At 40.3% G+C, this 23,626-nt stretch overlaps 1 protein-coding gene across 1 annotated transcript; it reads left to right on the top strand.

Annotated features, from left to right (window-relative positions):
* The first annotated feature begins 13,730 nt into the window (after positions 1–13,730).
* LOC148868263 (putative serine/threonine-protein kinase PBL7) lies at positions 13,731–22,485 on the top strand. The gene is made up of 5 exons (XM_088969039.1): positions 13,731–14,134; positions 15,291–15,484; positions 15,669–15,858; positions 15,969–16,360; positions 21,771–22,485. The coding sequence occupies exons 1-5, from the start codon at positions 14,056–14,058 to the stop codon at positions 22,092–22,094; spliced, it is 1,179 nt and encodes a 392-aa protein (XP_088825165.1). The 5' UTR covers positions 13,731–14,055; the 3' UTR covers positions 22,095–22,485.
* The last annotated feature ends 1,141 nt before the right edge of the window (positions 22,486–23,626 follow it).

Genomic DNA, 23,626 nt, shown 5'->3' with positions numbered 1-23,626 from the left:
ATATTGGATTAGTCATGTTGGGTTGGTCCTCATGATTCAAGATTTCACGAAATCAACATATTTATCAGTTACTTGGGTAAGTTTTTCCTGGGAAACATTTACCTAGGTAAGTGCATTTATCCATGTTTTTTTATTTCTCATGTAAATAGGGTAATGACCATTTTAGCCATAAAAATCTATTATTAAAAGGGGCATTTTTATCCCATTCAAGTGTAGGCAACTTTCCCCCTAGGTGGGAAAGTTATTTACCCACCTAGGAGATGGGTATCACTTACTCGGGTAAGTGATACCCAGGAAAATAAACTTTCCCTGGTCCCCACATAAATCTGAAAAAAGAACATGGGATTCTTGGTCAATGAAAACCAAAATCCCATTGACTAACTTTCCCCCCTCTCGAAATCTGAAAAAAGAACGCCCCGTTAAACTGAAATAACGATCACAATCAAGGAAAATCTATGATATGGAAAAGATATGGTATGGAACCGTTCTATTATGTTCTATGCTTCTCTTTTCTTTCCATGGTTTTTAAAACTGAACCGGTGACTGAACCCGTCAAGGGTCCGGTTACCGAGTTGAATGGTCCGACCATTTGAACCGAATGCTCGACCCGTTCTGACAAAAAATAAAAAATAATAAAAGACGGTCAAAACTGTTCGAACAGTTCGAATGGTTAGCTGCCGGTTCAACAGTTCGCTGACCAAAATCAACGATTTTGGGGAAAAACAGAACCGGTCATGACCGATTCCTGATTTTTCCAGTCCGATTTTCAAATCTGTGCTTCTTTCTATGTTCTTTTTGTTTGGTACATATGGTGCAGCTTTGGCTCCCATGGGGTAGTGTTTTGTACACTAAACTTAGTTGCCAGGTTGGTGGATAATTGGGATTAGCTACCAGGTAGTGTTTTGGTGGATAATTTAATGGTTGTGAAATCAATGATAATATTCCACGTTAGTAATAAAATACATAGAACCTATACTTTTATAGGTTTGAACCCATACCTTAATGCAAGGGATGTCTGAGTGACTAACTCAACTACTAGATCATCAGCCATTTCTCACTATAACCAATGTCTGTTTTGTCCATCCCCTAGCTTTTAACCCACTAATCCCTTCAACTTATAATATTTTTTTTTCTTTTTTCTTTTTTTTTTTTTTTGGATAATGAGTTATACAACAGGGGTAGCCCTCCCCAAACCTAAGACCCCCAAACTAAGTGAAGGCCAGACTCAATCTCAGATCTCCATTATGACCAACTAGAGACTTTACCAACACGCAAATTCATAACATTTTTTTATATACAACTCATAAGTCATAAAATATTTGATTCATATAAGATTAAGGCTCGATTTGGAAGGAATACAAATACAAATTTGTAGAGTGTAAAAGTTTATATTTTGTATGTATTTGTATTGTATGTATTTGTATTTATATTCTTTCCAAACTAAGCCTAAGGCTACATTTGGAATCAGTGTAAAACATCATCGATGCAAAAATACACCGATGATGTTTTACACTGAACCATGAAAGTGATCGTTGCTTTTTGAAAATAGAAATAGGTGGAAGTCGTTGTAAAACTTTAGAACTGATAAGATTTTACATCGATTATCGACATAAAACTCCACTCCATCCAAATGCACGCAAAAACTAAACTGGAAGAGAGTTATACATAAAAAATAATTATACCCTCTTTCCAAACCGTACATCTCATCCAAATGCAACCTAAAGTTTTATGTATATCAGTTTTTTTTTTTTCATGGGGCTTTCTCTAAAATTCCCCTTCACCTTTCTTGCATTAATTCTCTTAAACTTTTTCTTTATTTTGGTAAAAGGGATTTTCTTAAACTTACGTTCACTTTTTTATGCCATCGGAGACCCCTGTCAAACACTTTAATTTATACGTGTCATCGTTGATGATTATAACAGAAATAGTTCACATGCCACCATTGATATTTATTTGATGAAAAAAATCAACTCTGACAAACCAGACTACCTATTAACTAATTTTTCTATGATAAAAAAAAAAACATCCCTGTTCATTTCTTTCCCTGATTTTATATTCTTCACTCATTGCATGACACGTCAGCACTTCACCTTTTCATTTGTTTATTAGACAAAATAGGCTTTAATGTTTGGCCTTTCACCTCCAGATCAAGCGAATATTTATGGGTATCTTAGTTAAAGGAGGACAGAGATGAACAAAAGGGGGATTACGGTAATCCTGTAGAGACTACTTTGTCTTGACTCTATATCTTCTACCTACGAGAATTCTGCTCACGTCTACTCAAAATATACTATTTTTATGAACTGGGAACATTTCCCCCTATATAATAATATGTATAGGAGGATTAGATGTTTTCCATGTGTGGTTGCAATGTTGTGTGAATAGGCATGGGTAGAGTTTGTGTGGGCAGGAGATCCAGACTCACTTGTCTTTTAATGGTCTCAAGATTTATCTGAAAGTTTAGGTTGAGATTAACGAGAATCTGAAAAGGTGAGGGGGAGTTTTAGATAAAAATCCTCTCATTGTGTGTATTCTATATTTATTGAAAAGTGTCATTTACTAAAATACCCTTATAATTTCATGATTTTTTTTTTAAAACCTACCCTATAGGTAAGGGCAGATTCAATCCTCACAAAATTATGCTTACACGGTTCTCACAGCCATTTTCAGCCATGCATTGGGAAAATCTCCATACTTGTATATTTTTATTCATGGGGAGATGTTCCCAATGTACAGTGGAAAAGGGCTGTGAGAATGGTGTGAGAACAATTTTGTGAGCATCAAACCCAATTTTCCTATAGGTTAGCTTTTACTAAAACACCTCCTATACTTGCAATCCGTTTACTTAATTGGCCTTCCATTAGAGAAGTGGAAAATGATGGTTTTGATTGAGATGTTCAGGTGAATAAATTTAAATTTAATCAAAAGGAAATAGAAGTAGAAATGTCATTCTTGCCCTTGGTAAAATGCAAACAACCACTCCATTCAATTAGTTTTGTCATTTGTTTGAAGGAGTATACCCTATTGCAGACATGGATGCCACCATTCTCTCCTTTTCTTCATTCTGCTAAAACTAGACATTGTTTGGTAGATAAACCAAAGACTATTTCTTTTCAAAAGCTTAATATGAAGTGCTACGGATGCTTTCAAAATAAACAACCATGGGCCTATGCCCTTAAATATTTTCCAATAAGTTTAGCTGGTCACATGACCATTCCCAAATGACAATATAAATGGTTATTAGCAGAGGGTCAATTAAATAAATCAGTTGCAAACTATAGGAGATGTTTTAGTAAAAATGCAAACCATAGGTAGGTTTTAATAATTCCATGAAACTATGGGAATGTTTTAGTAAAATATCCTATTAAAAATTTGTCCTCTAAACTTGACTTTTCATTAAGGGTGGATTCGAGCCGAGCCGAGCCAAATATTTGGCTATTTGAGCTCGGCTCACTGAAATAGTCTTAGGTTTGAGCTCAAGCTTGATTTGAGCTAGAGACTTGAGCTCAAGCTCAACTCGATTCAAAGCTTGCAAGTTCGAGCTCAGCTCAGCTTGAGCTCGACTACAAGCCAATTTTTTCTAAAAAATAAAAATTATACATATAATTTTTTTTATTTTACATACAACAAAATAAGAATTATAAAAATTATTTATTATATATATAATAATAATAAAAATATACATATAAAAATGGTTTACTATTATACATAAAAAAATAAAAATATTATTATATATATTAAAAATTATTTATTTTATACATACATACATATACATATATATATATATATATATATATATATATATATATATATATATATATATATATATATATATATATATATATATATATATATATATATATATATATATGTACATGTATGTATGTATATTAATAAAAACTATTTATTTATTATACTAGGCTCGCGAGCCTCACGAGCCGATCTTTACTAGGCGGCTCAAGCTTGGCTCGATTAGCAAACGAGCCTATGTATCAGGCTCAAACTCGGCTTGAAGCTTGGTTTATACCGAGTTGAAACTAATATAAAGTAATATATAAGGTAAAAGTACAGTGTATCATGCATATAGTACAATGTGTATTGGTTTTGAAAGTCACCTAATGTGTGTTATTAAGATTTAGTACATGATGTACATCCACTATCTAATTATCAAAATAAAAAAGTAAAAATAAAGAGGTGTTTCGATGGTTCATAACAAGCATATTGATTTAAACTTACCATTTTTCTGCATTGTAACAAAATGAGTTTGGTAAAAGAGAATTGTATTTGAAGGTGCAAACTAACCTGTAGGTAAAAGTCTAGTGGAGACCTAGTTTCCAGGGTTGGATTAATGTATATTACAAGAGAAATCAAATGAGTCTAAATAGATGATTATATACTTGAATCATTCAAATGTTCGTTGATGTAAGCCTAATTCGTTGAGCTAGCACAAAGATAATGTGAGATACTTGTACACTGTTACCGTGTATCTGACTCACTAACCGTATTAAAACCGATTATTAATCGGTATATGATTTATGAGCCTTGCCTCTCTAGCAAAGAGAAGCTCAGTCTAAATCGAAAATTGGGCCTAAAGCTTTGGACGAGCCGACCAGGCCCAGTATGACCTGCAACGGCTCTGCGCTTGGTCAGAGAGAAATCCTTTAGATGAGAAGATTGCGCTCATTCTATGGTTGTATAATTGTATGGTGTTTTTTACTTTTAGGTTGCATTTGGCATTCCTTGTAATGCGCATTTGGAGGGAGCAAGTAATTAGATGTATTCGGATTCAGTTTCACAAAGCCATCCTCACATTGTCCTCCCAACCTTTTGAAGTCGTGCATTAGGAACGTCTCCGGACATACATGTTTTTATTTGTGGGGAGACACTCCCAATACACAGCTTCAAAGGGGCTGTGAGGACAGTGTGAGGATGGTTTTTACATTTAGATACTTGCTCCTCCAAATGCGCCATTAAAATTATACAATTATAAGATGGCCTGTTAAAATAATATTTAAAGCCAATGAAGAAAGCATATTGGCTGTTTAAAAGATTTCGAAAAAAAAAGAAAGGGAAAAAGCAACCTCCCTTTACAATTAGAGAAAATCTATGCTGCCAAAGCATATGATACAGGAAGGGCTTTGATCAATCAAAACCAATGTTTTCAAAATCGGATCGGATTGGAAAAACTGGGAACCAGTCACTTGACCAATTCCGTTTTTTTTCAAAACCATTTTTTCTCTCAAAATCATTGATTTTGGTCAGTAAATCGTTGAATCGGCCGATTAATCATTCTAACCGATAATCGGTTCGGTTTTAAAAATCATGATCAAAACTACATTGTGAATTTTGATAAATACCACCTTATTGATTATCACTTTTACGATACCCATTAATTCTTAATTGGTTACAATTTATTATTGTCTTAGTAACCGGAAAAACAAACAAACAAACAAGAAACTTAATGAGATGATATCGTACAAAGAGACCTCTTCCAAATATGGCAGATTGTTTTTCCCAAACAACTAAATTAATTCCACAAATAACATGATAATCGTTTAATGAATTTCCTAGTCGAGTTGCTTAGTGTACTTAGACTTCAGAACATCTTATATGTGGTAATCAAGTCCTTAGGCTCAGTTTGGAATGAGTGCAAATGCAAATATGTACAATATAAATACATACAAAATAATAGAAAATGTAAGGTTTTGCACTCTACAACAGCACGCCCTCATAATCACTCAACACGTGGCAAAGGCAATAGCTTGGTACAACAGCACGCCCAAGGCACGAGCTCCGAAAGGAGGAACCAGCGGTCCGAACTCCCTACAAGGAGCCCGAACTCCCCGCAAGGAGCCCGAGCTCTCTCTTAGGCCCCGAGCCTTACGAACACAAAGGGCAACAACCCGAACTGGCCTACCCCATGGCAGTTCGGGACACACCTCTATCCGAACTCAAGACTTCACCTCGCTCACCACTCCAGCACTTCGCCTCTAGGACGCAGAACTGAACAACCGTACCTGACACCGAAAGAGTCCGTATCCAGGGGCGGTGCACCTGACTGACTTGGGATCTGACGCTTAACAGCCGCACTTCAACGGCCACCTGCCACCGCCATCTCCAATTACAGAGACGGCTCCGACAAAGAGAGCAGTGGCAATTCTGCCCCAACAGAGGTGATGACACCCGAACTAGCAGGAGCGCAGAGATAATCATACCCGACCTGACAGAAGCTTAGGAGTGAGTGCGCGAAGCGGCACATGTGCGTCAACTACACCGACCTGAACCGAGCTTGCCCAAAAGACTGCTTCCCCCTCCCTAGAATTGACTGCCTAGTGGACGCGACCTCGGGACATGAGTTGCTAAGCTTCTTGGACGCCTACTCAGACTACAACCAAATCAGGATGGACTGGACCGATGAGGAAAAAACCAGCTTCATAACCGAGTTTGGCCTGTACTGCTACAAGGTCATGCCCTTCGGACTGAAAAATGCCGAGGCAACCTTCCAAAGACTTGTGAATAAGTTGTTTCAGCCCTTAATTGGCACGAAAATAGAATGTTATGTAGACGACATGGTCGACGCAGTTTTCATAGGAATTAATACAAGACTTAGATTCTGTCTTCCAAATTCTACGTCAATTTAGCATGAAACTGAACCCAAACAAATGTGTCTTCGGTGTCACCTCGGGTAAGTTCTTAGGGTACATTGTCAACCGGCGTGGTATTGAGGCCAACCCGGACAAGATAAAGACCATCCTAGATATGAGACCACCTCGAAAAGTAAAAGAGGTTCAGAAGCTAAACGACCGCATAGCCGCTCTGAGCCGCTTCATGTCCAAATCGGTAGACCGTTGTCTGCCTTTCTTTAAGGCAATCAAAGGAAAAGAGTTTGAATGGACCCGAAACTGCCAGCTCACATTCAACGAGCTAAAAAGCTACCTCGCTAGTGTGCTAATCTTAGCCAGGCCCGAGGAGGGCGAGGTCTTAGAACTGTATGGCAAGCGACGATGTGGTCAGTTTGGTACTAATAAAAGAAGTAGATCGGGTCCAGCGACCTATCTATTATGTTAGTAAAATCCTGCAGGGAGCAGAGATGAGATATCCGCAGATAGAAAAGCTAGCATACACACCGGTAATTGCAGCTCGAAAACTCTACCCATATTTCCAGGCCCACACTGTCATCGTCTTGACTGACGAACCTCTGAGGCAAGTCTTACTTAAGCCTGAGGTTTCCAATTGGTTGACGAATTGGGCCATCGAGCTCAGTGAGTACGACCTCCAATATAAGCCACGAACTGCTATTAAGGCCCAAGCCTTAGCAGATTTTATCGCCGAGTGCACGTTCAGCCTCGAAGTCCCTAGGCCGGTTGAGCCCGAGATACCCAATTCGGGTGAGACCGAAGCTCCCAAGCCAATAGAGTCTGAACCCCGTGAAGTAGCAACTAATGTGGCATCTCTCCTGGTTAGGCCAAACGCGAACTGGGATGAGGAGCCTTGGATCCTTCACATAGATTGCTCCTCGAACTAGTAGGGCAACGGGGCTGGAATAGTGCTACGTGGCCCGAGTGGCACAAAATTGGAATACGGACTACCCTTTGAGTTTGCGGCATCCAATAATAAGGCGGAATACGAGGCACTAATAGCCGGGCTGAACCTAGCACAAAAGGTAAGAGCAAAACACATAGTTATCTGTAGCGATTCCCAACTTGTGGTCAACCAGGTTACGGGCGAATACGAATCACGCAAACTCACTATGATCACATACTTGGCAAAAGTAAAGGAGGCTCTGCTCAACTTCCAGTCACACTTCATCAGGCAAATCCCGAGGTCAAAGAACACTGAGACCGACGCCCTATCCTGGTTAACCAGCACGAGTCACAACACCATGAGAACCGTGTACATAGAGGACTTACCTTGGCCTAGCATTCTCGGTGGGGCAGAGGAGGTGGCTACCGTCCTTGAAGCCGACCCACTCGCGAGCTTCTTGCTAGATGGAACCCTCCCTGTGGACCGCAATGCAGCCAAGAGGGTGCAGCGCCAGACAGCCAAATACGTCATAATAGACGAACGGTTGTACCGACGGTCCTACACGCTCCCCTACATGCGTTGCTTGCGACATGCCGAAGCCGACCTCGTACTCCGTGACACTCATGAAGGTCTATGCGGCGGACACTTGGGGGGTAGAGCCCTCGCCCAAAAGGCACTTCGACAAGGGTACTACTGGCCAACGATGAAGGCAGAGGCCGTCGAGCTCGTTAGAAAATGCGACAAGTGTCAGAAGCATGCCAATATCCACCATCAGCCTACCGTCGACCTCAAGTACCTCACCAGCCCATGACCCTTTGTGCAATGAGGCATCAACCTCCTGGGTCCATTCCCGCCAGCAACAGGTAGGAGGAAGTTCATAGTGGTGGCAGTAAATTACTTCACAAAGTGGATAGAAGTTGAACCTCTTGCAATAGTTACAACCCGAAACGTACAGAACTTCTTTTGGAAGAACATAGTATGTCACTTTGGGTTACCTCGGGTACTGATCTCCGACAATGGAAACAGTTCGAGGATATCAAGTTTCAGGAATGGTGCCAAAATATGGGAATTCGGCAGAACTTCACGTCGGTCGCACACCCGCAGGCAAACGGTCAAATAGAAGTGATGAACAGAGCCATCCTCCGCGGACTAAAAGCGTGACTAGACCAAGCTAAAGGGTTGTGGGCGAACAAGCTACCAAGCGTCCTATGGGCTCACCAAACCACGAAAAAAACCACCACAGGAGAAACCCCCTTTAACCTCACCTACGACACTGAGGCAGTAATCTCGGCGGAGATCGAAATACCTACACTACGACTAGAAGCATACGACGATCAAACAAACGGAGATGAGTTGCGTACCAACCTCAACCTACTAGACGAGCTAAGAGACCTCGCATACATCTGGATTGCAGCTTACCAGCAAAAGGTAGCTCGGTACTACAATGCTAGAGTAAAAATGCGGAACTTCCGCGTCGGTGACCTGGTTCTCCGTAAGATCATGGCACCCGAGCCCAGCGTGGGCAAACTTGGACCAAATTAGGAAGGGCCCTACTGAGTAAAGAAGCGCTCAGGGGGCATACAAGCTCGAAACTTTAGAGGGAAAACAAGTACCCCAAGCTTGGAACGTCGTTAACTTGAGACGATACTACCTATAGATCACCAAGCGAAGTGGACTAAGACTACCAGAGCCAAAAGGCTAGGATGCCGAACTAACAAGGACCTCGGCATGGACAAGCAAAGGCAAAAGATGAAAACTAAGAGCTTAGGAAAAGTGCCAACAACGAACTAATAGGGGCATCAACATATGGTCAGTTCAGCCATACGGTCAGTTTGGAGGAAAGAGCGACCAACACTTAATCAAAAGAAAATCATTCCATTGCAAAAATACTTTGTGTACATTTCAAAAATAAAAACAAAATAAAATAATAATACATTTCACAGGCCGGAGGTACTTCTTCATCATCAGAAGGCACTTCCACGATACCCGAAGGTCCTGCCTCGCCCTCAGAATCTGGCTCACCGTCAGCGGCATTGGCCATCTCCTGAGTAATGCGCGAAGTGGATATGGCACTAATATCAAGCTCGGGGTACGTATTCTAGATCATCCACCAGCTTAGTTTAAAGCCCCTTCTGTACGAGTCCACCATCAGGTCATCAAAGTGCGATGAGGCGATGTATTCATCGACGACCTTCTTCTTGGCATCCTCAATGCCTTGAGAAAAGATCTGTGTCCTCTCCCTAATATCCTCTTGAAGGTATTCAACCTGATGCTGCAAATCCAGCCTCAGGTCTGCCATGTGCTCACTACAACTCCCATGGCCTCGGCATCTCTCTGAGACCTCGCGCGAGAAGCCACCTCAGTAGCACGGAAAGCCTCTTCGGCAGCTTGCGCCTGCCTCGAGCTCCTTTCCACTTGGGCCACCAAGGCATGGATAGAAGAATCCACCTACCAAAAGGAAAGAACAAATGATCAAAAGAGCGACAACAAGAAAGATAAAAGCAAAGAGATCGACAAGAAATCTGACTTACCACCATGGCATGAGTGGCAGCTCGACAAGCTACCTGGTTCAAAGGGAGCTCGGTCCATGCCGCGACCTCCTCAGGATAGATGGCCTCCCTACTCTTCTGAATAGCATGGTTCGACGACAACACGCTCCTGAACTCACCTTGGGCTCCCGAGCCTGAGGGCCCAGCTCGCGTATAAGCAGGCTCAGAATAAGCGAGAGCCCCGTGTAAGTAGCCTCAGCATAAGGGGCCCCTGCCGCTTCATATACTGGAGGGGCCATCTCGGGCTCTTTAGGCGGATCCACTAACGGATAGTCTGCTACCTCGGGCTTCGCATCTCGGGGCAGCTCGGCACGAGTTCGTTTAGCGACTCGCTTCCTCCTCTTCATGCCGTGAAACAGGTGCCCACCATGAGTATTCTCCGAGTCCTTCACACCTGCAAAAAGAGCTCGACATCAGAAAAAACGAAAGAACAGAGCAAAACAAAAGACAAACCTCTGAGTAAGGAACCTACCCGAACTCATATCGGCCTCAATGAGCTTGGCCTCTGTCAGATAATGGTGGGATTTTAGCCCAAGTCGTGCCCATTTTCGGAGGCCCTTCGCCGTCTCCTTGTCAAGCGTAACACCAGCGTCAGGGGCGGCCATCCCCCACCCGGTTTGGAACGGCCACCCCAATGCACTTCGCACCCCGAAGTAGTCCCGTTTCCACACCAGGACCTTGTTGGGAAGTTTGTGTAAAAGCTTAAAACCCAAGCGAGGAGATAGGTAATACGCCCGCCTACGCCCGGGAAGGGGACCGCTTGCTTCTTAAGCATTAAAATGAAGGAGAAGATCTCCAGGTCTAAAGGCAAGACCTGTTCGCAAAATAGGGAAATTGTCCCCACCAAGTTACAAATGGAGTTCGGGTGAAGCTGGCTGACTGTAAAACTGAAGTGGTTCATTACCTCGATAATGAGGGGGTGGAAAGGAAGGCGCAACCCAGCAATGAGCTGCTCCCAAAATATCACGATCTCGTCAGGACCATGTTCCCAAGGGAAACTACTCAAGGTTATGAAGTAGGTGTACTCCCTAGGCAAGTTGAACTGGGTAATAAGGGAATGAAGCCCCTCGAGCGTTATGGTCGAAGGCCCAAACTTGTCCAACATCTGACCTCGATGAGAGAAGGACGCCAAACTACTCGAGGCGACTCGGCCTACAGGTTCGGACTCTTCCTCGAGTTCTACCTCAGTTTCACTAGGACTGTTGGGGGATGCAACTCGGTTAGTAGAAGCTGCATCTGACCCCCTTGAAGAACAATCTGAGCTATCCAAGCTAGACATTGGAAGGAGAATAAGGATTACAGGAAAGTACTCACCCAAAAAAAAGCAAATGGACTACGGGAACGTGAAACACGAGCTGAAACTGGGACGCGAGCTCAAGAAGCAAAACGCAGGATAATGATAGCGACTGGGGTCCCCCACTATTTATACCCATAGTAACCGAGAATCAATGGCTCAGATCAAAGACAATCCAATGGCCCGCAGTCGCGTTGACCGCACGTCTCAGAGACCGAGACGTGACTGGCCGCACGTCTTCTCTCATTAAAGGCGGCAACAGCGTGTTTTTTCAAAATTGAAAAGACGCCCGTTGTCACGTCTCCCAGCGGCGTGCTTTTTGAATTTTGAAAGAAACGCGTTTCGTCACGTCTGTCAGCATTTATAGACAGATCGGCGTGTTTCCTGTCTTTATGGTGCTCGAGAAACCTGAAAAAATCCTAACGCGCACTTCGCGCTATCAGTCAACCAGTTCGAAGTACGGGACAAATCCACCCGCCACCTCACGAACTCCCCACACCAGGGCAAGTCCCTTAGCGTGAGGAGTATGGGGCAATTGATGAAGGAAGATTTGGCCCGATCTCGTAATCACTCAACACGTGGCAAAGGCAACAGCTCGACACAACAACATGCCCAAGGCGCGAGCTCCGAAAGGAGGAACCAGCGGTCCGAACTCCCTACAAGGAGCCCGAACTCCCCACAAAGAGCCCGGGCTCTCCCTTAGGCCCCGAGCCTTACGAACACAAAGGGCAACAACCCGAACTGGCCTGCCCCATGGCAGTTCGAGACACACCTCTATCCGAACTCAAGACTTCACCTCGCTCACCATCCAGCACTTCGCCTCCAGGACGCAGAACTGAACGACTGTACCGTGCCTGACACCGAAGGAGTCCGTATCCAGGGGCAGCGCACCTGACTGACTTGGGATCTGACGCTTGACAACCGCACTACAATAGCCACCTACCACCGCCATCTCCAGTTACAGAGACGGCTCCGACAAAGAGAGTAGTGGTGGTTCTACCCCAACAGAGGTGATGACCCGAATTGGCAGGAGCGTAGAGATAATCATACCCGACCTGACAAAAGCTTAGGAGTGAGTGCGCGAAGTGGTTATAAAAGGCTTCCTACCCCCCAAGAACAAGGTATGTGAACTTTGCGCCATCTGGTTTTATCTTGCCTTTGAGAGAGTACTAACTTGAGCTTCGGAGCAATCTCACCGGGTTCCTCCCCGGAGATCCCCCACTTTCTTTTCTGTTTCAGGCTCTTATTGCTCCAATCAGAGACAAGATCGTTGACAGTTAGGACTGACCGAATTGCGCACCATCCGTTTTGCACTCTACAATTTTGTATTTGTATTTCTTCCAAACTGAGCCTTAGGGAATGCCGCTTCCCTCTCATAGGACTTGAGTCCTGTTACCAAAAAAAAATCTTATATGTGGTAGTTGAGCACTCTAGCAAAATCTTATATGGCAATGTTTGGCCCACTACACATCTAGCAAAAGAAAAAAAAAAAAAAAAAAAAACTTTACAATCAATTTTTATAAGGTCATTGTCTAAACGGGTCATTTACTATAATTTCATGTATTTATTAAAACTTACCCTATAATTTGTGTTTTACTAAAACACTGTATATAATTTACAATCGATTTACTTAATTGACCCTCCTTAGACATAAGTGAAAAATGATGGTTTTAATCCTAATATACATCTGAACAAATTTAATCTAAAAAAAATAAAAATTATAATTCTATTCCTTGCCGTGGGTAAATTTACCGCATCAACAAAAGATAAATCACTAAAGTTACATTTGTAATTCATGCAAGGTTATTCTTTTTATTTATGATGTATTATCTACACTCTAAATCTATTATTATTATTATTTAAAAAAAGCGTGGAGCATAAAAAATGGCACCTATTTGAAACATAAAGCCGCATTGAGAGTTTTCTTTATAAAAGCCTGATATAAAGTGTTAGATACTTTTAAAAATAAACCATGGATTATGCTCTTAAACATTTTTCCACCGACCATTTCAAGTGGATAATAATAGAAAAGATTATTAACAGAAGGTTGATTATTAAGGCTGGAAGGACTACAAATGCAAATATATATCGTGTAAATATATACAAAATAATGTAAAATATAAGGTTTTACATTCTATATATTTGCATTTGTATTCCTTCTAAAGTTGGAGGCTATAAGGATTTTTTCGTTAAATGCATATAATAGGATAGGTTTTAGTAAATAGGTAAAACGATAAGAATGTTTTAGTGAATGACCTAAAAATAAAAACAGAGTTGACTTTTTCTCACGCTGTATGGACGGCCCGAATTAGCCACGTCACTCATCCACAAGCCTAAAAGACGATGATCGTCTAGGTAACGGAAGACGCGTCTAGAAAAGCCTTCCTCCGCAAAGACAAAACCCCTTGATCAGGGCTGAGACGCGTTTTGATTCGAGTTTGGACCGAAAAATGGCTCCTATTTTTGGAATACGCGATGATCGTAGAATAAAAATAAAAAATACGTATAATAAAATACATTTTATATTGTATAATATAAATATAAAATGAACGAAATTAAGTAAATACAAAAATTCGGAGATGAATATAAAAGTGGCTCCCTCCCTCTCAATTCGTGTTTGGTTTGCCTCTGTTGGTTCTCTGTCGCTCACTCACACTCTGCAGGGCGCAGGTCAGAGGAGAGGGAAACATGGGCTGGTTTCCCTGCTCTGGAAATCCGAATAAGGCTAAAAAGAAGAAGCCCATTGATCGGATCGAATCCAATCCAGGTATTTGAGAAAATATTTTTCGGAAAGGAATAGAAACAAACTAGAATCATGCAATTCAATCAGGCAGTCATTTCCTTATTTTATTTATCAATGGTAGAATCGCTCCACCTTTTTTTTGTTTCATTCTTTTGTATTAGCCATTTTCTCTTTCTCCGCTGTGTTTGTTGTGATCACAATCGTTATTTGGATCATCTTATCTGAACCCATTTAGGGTTTTGAATTACTGTATTGAATCTTTTTAGATATGGGGTTTCGTTAAGTAGAACCATTGGCTTCTTCAACTTGGATACGTTTTTCCATGTTTGCCTCCATCTCTGTTTTTATTTTATTTTATTTAGTTTTTAGCTGTCTACGATTATCCCGCACGTAGATCGTTCTGGTTAGTCGTCGTGTTATTATGATTCTGGCGGGGAAACCCACTATGCGTTTGTCAATTAAATTTGGAAAATTGCGTGTTTTCTCAGTTAGATTGATCTGGATTGATTTCTGGTGATGGGTATTCACTCATCCCTTGTTCTGTTTTTTTAGTCTTCTTTGTTTAATTGTCTTCAAACTATTTTATTTTTATCTACCTAGGCCTCTTAAACCATAGGTGTTACCCGCAATCATTTGGTTTATTCATCCTGGTGATGGGATTAACTATCTGTTCCTCCTCCTTCCCTTGATTGGTTTGTAGATAATACGGCTTCTGTTGAAGCTAAATGTGCCTCCTTCTTTGTCAAGTGGAGGATAAACAAAAAAAAAAACGAACTTATATGAGCGAGATGGGTCTGGGATTAATTTTTCTTTTGATCAGCTACGGAGTCCAATAACTGAAGGAACCACCATCACCACCACCTTATTTACTCCAAATTAGTTTTCCTTCTTGGAATTTATTAGTGTTTTACTAAGCGCAGAATCTATTTCAGGTGTTTTAAATGTTGTAGGACAGGATTGCGGTAATAGAAGCAATACTCGGTACTCTGTGTGTAGATTTTCTAATCCAAATCCTTCTTGAATGTTCATGTTATCTTTTATATTTTCTTGTTGTTTGGTAATGTCAGTGTTCTAGTTGCCTATGGTGCGAGAATCAAAGTGCTTTATGTACATCATGTCATCTTCTTTGTTGGTCTTATACTGATGTTAATTATGAATCTTTTTTTTTTCTTCTTTCCAGAGAAATTGCAGATTAGTCCCCCATTGGATGAGAGGAAAGAGGGGCCCAAGGATGGAGGATCAGATCACATAGCAGCACAGACATTTACATTTCGTGAATTGGCAGCTGCGACAAAGAATTTCAGGGCAGATTGTTTTTTGGGGGAGGGAGGCTTTGGTCGAGTTTATAAAGGGCGGCTGGAGAGTACCAATCAGGTTGGTCTAATTCATCAAACTTTACGTGTTATAATGAAGTATAGAAAATTAAATTGAGAGCATTTATTCACATTGAGGTGACAGCAATAAAGGATTATGCCAATTCAGATGCTGAAATTTGAAGTTTTGAGCCTAATTTTTGGGCTTGTCCTGATACTTGAAATTTCATTATTTGTTGATGTAGATTGTGGCCATCAAACAACTAGATCGAAATGGGTTGCAAGGAAACAGGGAATTTCTTGTTGAAGTATTGATGTTGAGTCTACTTCACCATCCTAACCTGGTTAATCTAATTGGATACTGTGCTGATGGAGATCAGAGGCTTTTGGTTTATGAGTACATGCCATTGGGATCTCTAGAAGATCATCTACATGGTATAGATTACCAATTTTTCACTCAGTTTTTTTTTTCTACTTGTTTTCTCAATTCCATGCTATTTCTACATTAGGACATGGCAATTGGTCTCACGTGCTTGTTTGTTCAGATCTTCTGCCTGATAAGAAACGACTTGACTGGAACACTAGAATGAAGATAGCCGCTGGTGCTGCAAAGGGATTGGAATATTTGCATGATAAGGCAAACCCCCCTGTTATCTACCGCGACTTGAAATGCTCAAACATTTTGCTTGGTGAGGGGTATTATCCCAAATTATCAGATTTTGGCTTGGCTAAATTGGGCCCTGTGGGAGATAAGACCCATGTATCCACTAGGGTGATGGGCACATATGGATATTGTGCTCCTGAGTATGCAATGACAGGTCAGTTGACACTAAAATCAGACGTATATAGTTTTGGAGTAGTGCTTTTAGAAATCATCACCGGCAGGAAAGCAATTGACAATTCAAAAGCAGCTGGGGAGCAGAACCTTGTTGCATGGGTAAGAGATCCCTATCTTCCTCTCTTCTTTTACTTTCTTTTGTGTTGAGATCCATTTTGAGGTTATTCATCTTTGTATCTAGGGCTAGGTAGTGAATTTCTTAAGTTTTGAATGGGTCCAAGCTCAACCGGAGTCTGATGTGGTCGAAGTTCTTCAAAGCTGGCAACCCAACTTGCATGTTGGGACCAAACCATGAGCACAAACCATTTCTATGGTTGCTTAGATCTTCTATAAGCATAATGGTACATGCTTAGCAGTGTGATTAAATTATTTTTTTCTAATTGGAACTGCAAGATGAGGTCTAAAAGGAGATGGCCATAAAGGACCCATTTTGGATGATTAGGTTTATTATGTTAGCATGGTTTATTTTCTGTTTGTGAGTTTTGTCAGAACTTGTTTAAGGTTTATTGAGAGGTGAAGGAATGGATAAGGTTTCCAATTCTGCGAAATTTTGGCATTCCTTTCAGGTCAAGCTAGTTTCTTTTTTTTTTTTTTCAGAATTTCAAATACTTCACCGAAATTTCAATTCATTATCTATTTATGTAAGAAAAAAGTTCTCCTATTTGGGTCAAAATAGGGATGTTACCTATATGTCCTAATTTGATACATGAAAGGATGATGGGGATAATCTGAACCTCATCATCTATTAAATAGGATTAGTCATGTATTCAATTCCCAGTCCACATCAACTCTTTCGTCCCACCTTGTCTTGTTTTCTTGGGGATGTCAATGGGGTAAGTGGGTTAATCAGGTAACCGCTGTGCCCCTATAGGAACAGGTTTGTCATGGGTGTGAGTTTGTGGTATATTGTGCATGTTGTTTGTATTGTCATTCCATGAAGATTTTCGTCTTATAGAAGTTTCTACTATTCTTACTTTATTTCATAATTGGGTCAAGTAGTGGGGGTTCCCTACATATCCTACTTCAATGCATGGAAGGATGATATGAACCATCATCAAGTAAATATGGATCATTCATGTATTCAACCCCCAGTCCACATCAACCCTTTTACTCCACCTTGTATTGGTTCTTTTAGGGATGTCAATGTAGCAGCTAGGTTAATCAGGTTAGGGCCCTGCTTCTATAGGAACAGGTTTGTTATGGGCATCAGTTTGGGTTATCGTGTGCATGTTGTATTTTCATGCCATGAAGATATTGCCTTTTTATATAGATTCCATTTGTTCTTACCTTTTTCCCCCTAAAATGTTCTCTCTTTCAAATAACTTTGATTTTAATTTCTTAATGCCTTTTTTGCTTGGAGTGCAATTTCATCAGCATTGGTGAAAAAAGTATGGGCGTGCAAATTCTGGCTTACTTTTGTTTTAGATTCTACTTTGTTTTGTTGTTTGTAGTGAAGATGAAGTAAAATAAAATGCGAGGCAAAGCAAAACCTAAAGAAAAAGTTAACCAGAATTAGCATTATCTTTATTTACATCCCCATGCATTTGTACCAGTACAAATGAAATTGCATTGCAAACAAACTTCATTTCTCTTCATGTTTTGTGGTGTATATAATTGAGTAATGAATAGAGGGTGGCCCTTGGCGCAACTGTTGGATTGCTCCATTGTGACCTCGGTGACCAGGGTTCAAATCTTGGAAACAGCCTCTCTGTATGTGCAGGGGTAAGGTGGCATGCATCTATCCCTCCCCAGACCATGCATTGGCAGGATCCTTGTGCACTAGGCTGCCCTTTTTTTTTATAATGGAGTAATGAATACCTGTGCATGCATTGTACTTTTATTACCATATTTTATTGGTCAGAACCTTCTTCTTGGTGATAAAAGCAAGGTGTTACACAAAGTTGGGTGTAGCATGGTCCCAGAAATCCATTACAGAAATATAATTGAGCTTTTATATACTTTTAATACCGTTTATCTCCTCCAAAACTCCCCAATGCCCTAAATCACCAACCAGTCCACAGCTTGATTTGCTTCTCTATGAATCTCAATGTATGGAATCTCCATCCTAGCTTCCTGTTTTACATTGCAACAATTTCAAACAATGCTTGTAGTGCTCCATGAGGGTTCAATAATTTTTCTTATACTATCAAAGTATCAATAGTAATTTAGAATCCCCATATATTCTGATTTGTGTTGAATAATTTTTGGCAGTCCGTAATTTAGAATCCCCATATATTCTGATTTGTGTTGAATAATTTTTGGCAGTCCATGCCTCAGCAATGTTTATTGTTGCCTTGCCATCAGGCTGGGCTTTAATTCCTAAAATGTGGCTATTGTTGTTGTGGGGTATCCACCCTACTGCATAGAAACTTTATACTACATATATTCTTCTCTCTGCATCATGCAATATATGTTCAGATTTGTAGGAGATATCTGTCAAATCTGAGGTCTCTTGTACATATTTTTCCTATTTAAATTATTATATTATAAACATTTTCCCTTTCCATTACCAAAAATAAAACTGATTTCTTTTGTAAGAGCAAAAGCAGTGCATAAGAGGTACTTTAAGGCCATAAAACTAAGCATGTGATGAATTAATGTGCTGTTGATATTATGTTGAACTGTCAAGAGACTCAAGACAAGGTAATTGTGCCCTCTAATAGATACAAAACATAATGCAGTTGCCAACTTGAAAGGTGAAAGAAACTTCATTGTCAATTAGGCATATAGCATCAAAGCTACTTACATATTATTAGATGGAAATGCTTAGTTCCATATTGTGAAGCCATCCAAGATTTTTGCCATTTGGAGAATGCAGTCATTGCAAAAACTGTAAATTTGTCTTGTATTCAAAGGGAAATTGATAATAGATCCTTGGAAGCCCAACACACGTTAACTAAGGATTCTAAGAAAAGAATTGGGCTTGCAGCAATGCTATTAAAAGGGTCATAGTTTAAAATGTCCATTGTCTACATATTTCCATTTCCATGGGTATCAACATGAAATATTACTGGAATCATTTTACTCTCCAATGAAAACAACTGGCACCATCTGGAATATATGAGATAGTATTATAACATGGTGAGTTGAAAACAAAGTTGTAGATATGTGGGGTAACAGTATTGTTGCCCACCTAATGGAAATGAAATCCACATTGAGCTTGGTTGAAATTCTTGTTTGATGTAGCAGTAAGTCTTGGCTTTTGTTTTTGTAACTAATTATTTGATTGATCTGTTAGAATCATTTACAATTTCTGTGAGATGAACTTTATTATTATTATTTTTTTTATCAATAACACTTTCATTAAATCATCAATAGAAGATTTACAAGAGGAAGACAAACACACTTATCTTCCAAGAGCAACAAAGAACCTCAAGAAAAGGGAAAAAAAACTCTTAAGTTACAGCTTAGCCCAAAACAGTGAATCCCTTTCTGCCCCTTGTTTAGCTAAACTGTCAGCTAGGGAATTAGCCGATCTTTTAACCTAACATGTCTTAACTTCCATCTCCCGCACCAGCCACTTGAATTTCCTCCTCTCATTGTTGTACTTCCATAAGCCATTTTGATCTTTAATCAACCACCCTTCAATTACGAGTTTCCTGATGTTCAACTCCTTAGCTTTCCGGACTCTTTCCATAACTGCAAAGATCTCAGCTCTGAGTCACCCACTCCAATTGGGCCTGAGAAAATGGCAGAAATGACCCCATTTTCATCCCTAAAACACCCCCAATCCCTGATTGTCCCGGATTTTCCCTACTACACTCATCAAAGTTTAATTTCAAGAATCCACTAGGTGGAGGTTCACAGGAAAACTTCATAGCATATTATTTTGTCTATTAACCTCTTAGTTTCTTTTTTTTTTATGAGTAACTGGCAAAAGTTTTTATTGATAAACAAAATAATTATTTTCTCCCCCCCCCCCCCCAATTCCCCAAAGTAGACTTTACTTTCCCATCCCATGTTTTGTCAAGGCATCTGCTAGTCCATTTGAGACTTAAAATCCCAAGTTGATGAAATAATTCTGCCTCTTTTGAGCTCTTCTGCCTCTTTCACGTTCCTATTACTGCCCAGGGGCCTTTTTCCCCCCTCATATTCTGAATCCATCCCACCACCATTTTACTCAATCGTCAGGTTTGTTTAATTTAGTTCTTTTAGGTATTGCTAGCAATTGCTCAATTTGAGTTACATGGCCTATTGGACCAGAAAATAAGGCTGTGATGTCTCCATTGTGATCCCTAAAGACATCCTATCCTTGATGGGTCCGCATTACCCCTGCTTCAGCTATCAAAGTTTAACTTGATTAAGTTTGGAGGAGCCGAGGAGGTTCTTATTGGGAAATTACCACAGCCCTAGTGGTATAAGAGTTGGCCACCCATTGCTACATTTTTTGACGTGGCATCATCAGTTAAGAAATCATTAAAAATTCCTATTGTGTTCACCCAATGTACCACTTGATGGTTTGGAACAAGATAACAATCTAACACGTGTATCTATTGCTTCTTTTATCATTTCATAAGACATCATTGTACATATGTACTTCTTTCCACCACATCTAGAATTTTTACAATATTACCTTACATCTCCAACTTCTTTCCTATATTTGGATAATCAATTTTTCCACCAAACACGACATTTACACCATGAAGATGGTTATGGCCAGCCCATGTATGACATCCCATGTCTAGAGATTGGAATGCACCCATCATGCTGACCAAGAATCAATTTGAGACATTCGGATGGCACTGGTGGATAAAGTTGTAGAACCTTCACAGTACTCTCAGATGGTCCAAAAAGTAATGCATAATTCGGATGGTTAGAATTAATCATGCCAATTTTAGATTTAAGCACCATCTCATGCCGAATTTGTTTGCATGCATGACATGTAGCCAGCTCATGGGGGCAAGAAATTACCGTTTATTGTTATTTTACAAATACTGTATTTGGTGCTCAGAAAAGGGGGGGGGGGAGAGAGAGAGAGAGAGAGAGAGAGAGAGAGAGAGAGAAAACATGAATTGGGGAGAAAACTTCTGCTCTCCGAATCAGCTTAGCAACTCAAAACTAAAAAAAGGAAGTTACAAACTTCAACCCTGTTTTGTAATAAAACAGTTCCAAAACTACCACATTTGAGTTAATATAAAACTATAATAACATCCTATATCAGGCATGAATATAAATAGAATAAGGTAGAAAATAAACATTAGGCAGCACTACTTAACAATTACCAACTGTCCTGCTCCGAGTAATCTCTCTCTCCCCCACACACACATGCACACATTGTACTTGCAAACATCGACAAGAGTTGGGTCATGGAAGAAACTGGTTATATCCCATTGCTGACATGCTCATCTGAAATGAAAAGACTCAGAAATTTTGGTTGTTTCGTGGTCTCAAACAAAGCTTGGTTGGCTGATTTTACAAGAATATTCCTTGCAAAGATGAAACATTTTTTAAAATGATGGCTAATACAGTTCTTTGAGAACACCCACCCATTTTCTCTGTTTGATTGCAGGCAAGGCCATTGTTCAAAGACCGGAGAAAGTTCGCACAGATGGCAGATCCAATGCTTCAGGGTCAATATCCTGTACGAGGCTTGTACCAAGCACTTGCTGTTGCTGCAATGTGTGTTCAGGAACAGCCCACCATGCGGCCCCTGATAGCAGATGTTGTCACAGCTCTGACTTACCTTGCTTCACAAAAATATGATCCTGAAAGCCAGCCACTCCAAATCTCCCGAATGCTACCCCCCACTCCCCCTCGAACCAAAAAGGATAGTGATAAGAGGATCAATGGTGGTAGTGGATCTGAAAGAGACCAAACCGGAGTATTAAACTGAAACAATCCATAAAAGTGGGTGAAAGAAATTTCTTCGAACACAAGATTGGACTGCTGTCAACCCTCCTGCCCAGTCAACTAGCCATGCATTACTGCTTTGGAAGCGTTTGATCTGATGAGTTATCTCATGATGAGAATGATTTTTGTTTTTTTAATTGTGATCATTGATCACAAGGGTCAGACCTTAGTGGTAAGCTCTTCTTGGCTGCACATACGTACCTGCTTATCAAATTTTGTATCATTCAAGATAACAGGTGTATACCTCCAGTCCCCATGTTTGTGTTCGACATGAAAGTTGCGCTCCACCCTCCCATTTTTCACCCTTTTGATGTACATTCGAGCTTGGGTGCTTGTATCCTTGTATTATTTTATATTACATTTGAGTTACCGTACATGGTTCCCATCAGCATTGTCGCTTGATATTTATTCCTGCAGGACAGATTCCTTGCCTTCTGTGCTGCGTGAGGGGTAACATATCACATTCTGTTCTTCAAGTCTATCGGATAGAACGTTGATTTTGTCAAATCATTAGGAAGCCTGAGTAGTATTCTAAAATCTGATAAGGCAAGGTTCAAAGTATCGATCCTCCCCGAGGGTGTATCGGGGTTTTGACTAGCGTATTGGACATTTCAATATTTTGAACTTATACCAAGGGTCTAGTTTTACAATCTGGATCTCCTACCTACAGGACACTAGTGAAGTGATTATTTATTTGAAAATTGAAATAGAAGGAACTCAAATCAAGCGTTGTTACAAGGAAAACTTCCCAGAACAACGGAAACGTTCTGTTGGAATATTTATTAGGCCTTTTCTTATCTCTGACACAAATCAGGCGGTGAATTTCTAATCTGACACCCATCCGGACTCAAATATTTTGATATTTTCAACGTTTTACGATGACACACTTGACACAAATCACGACAGGTGGAAACCAGAAACGTTCTTTTGGCCTATTATTGTATTTTACCAAATGTCACTTAATTGTGCTTAGGATGATGTGTTTAACCCCAAATACGAAATGATCCAAAGAGTTGGATAGCTTACCTTACCTGTAACTAATTACATGTAGATCTCACGTCCTGAGAAATGGGTGTATCCAATAGAAACGTTTGATTAATGACCAGAGGGGTAGGAAAAAGACGTTCTTTGCAGTTTTCCATTAGTCACTTTCAGAAGATTCTGTTGAGTTAATCTTCTTGATTTAAATGCCGTTGGCCTTGTTTTTCAAATTATGGTAACCCAGGAAAATTACGAAAATGAATTCATTTCCCTTGTTTTACGTGCAACTAAGCATCGCCTAAATATAATTCGCTGGAAAGAGGACCCAATATACCACCAGCAGCACTCGCAACCATTATGTCATATATTGTCAACAACCGAACCATTAAGATCCTTTCCAAAGCTATTGGACTATTCAAATAGTTACCTAATCAACACTTCCTAAAACGACTGAAGTTTTCCTCGGCATCTACCAAAGTCCAACTCCATTCCCCTATAATCCCAGCACCTTGGATGGGAGTGAATCCAATAGTG

Source organism: Nelumbo lutea, chromosome 2 (assembly GCF_056320005.1).
Source record: "Nelumbo lutea isolate HS-2025 chromosome 2, American lotus-T2T, whole genome shotgun sequence".
NCBI lineage: Eukaryota > Viridiplantae > Streptophyta > Magnoliopsida > Proteales > Nelumbonaceae > Nelumbo > Nelumbo lutea.
The sequence above is the reverse complement of the archived record's forward strand: the minus strand, read 5'-3'. Positions and strand labels throughout refer to the sequence as shown.

What these genes read in the sequence shown, in the direction of transcription:
- LOC148868263 (XM_088969039.1), top strand. Translation starts at nt 14,056, where the DNA reads ATGGGCTGGTTTCCCTGCTCTGGAAATCCGAATAAGGCTAAAAAGAAG. An exon ending in TCTAGAAGATCATCTACATG is followed by an intron (nt 15,859 to 15,968) that starts GTATAGATTACC and finishes TTGTTTGTTCAG; the next exon opens with ATCTTCTGCCTGATAAGAAA. An exon ending in AGCAGAACCTTGTTGCATGG is followed by an intron (nt 16,361 to 21,770) that starts GTAAGAGATCCC and finishes GTTTGATTGCAG; the next exon opens with GCAAGGCCATTGTTCAAAGA.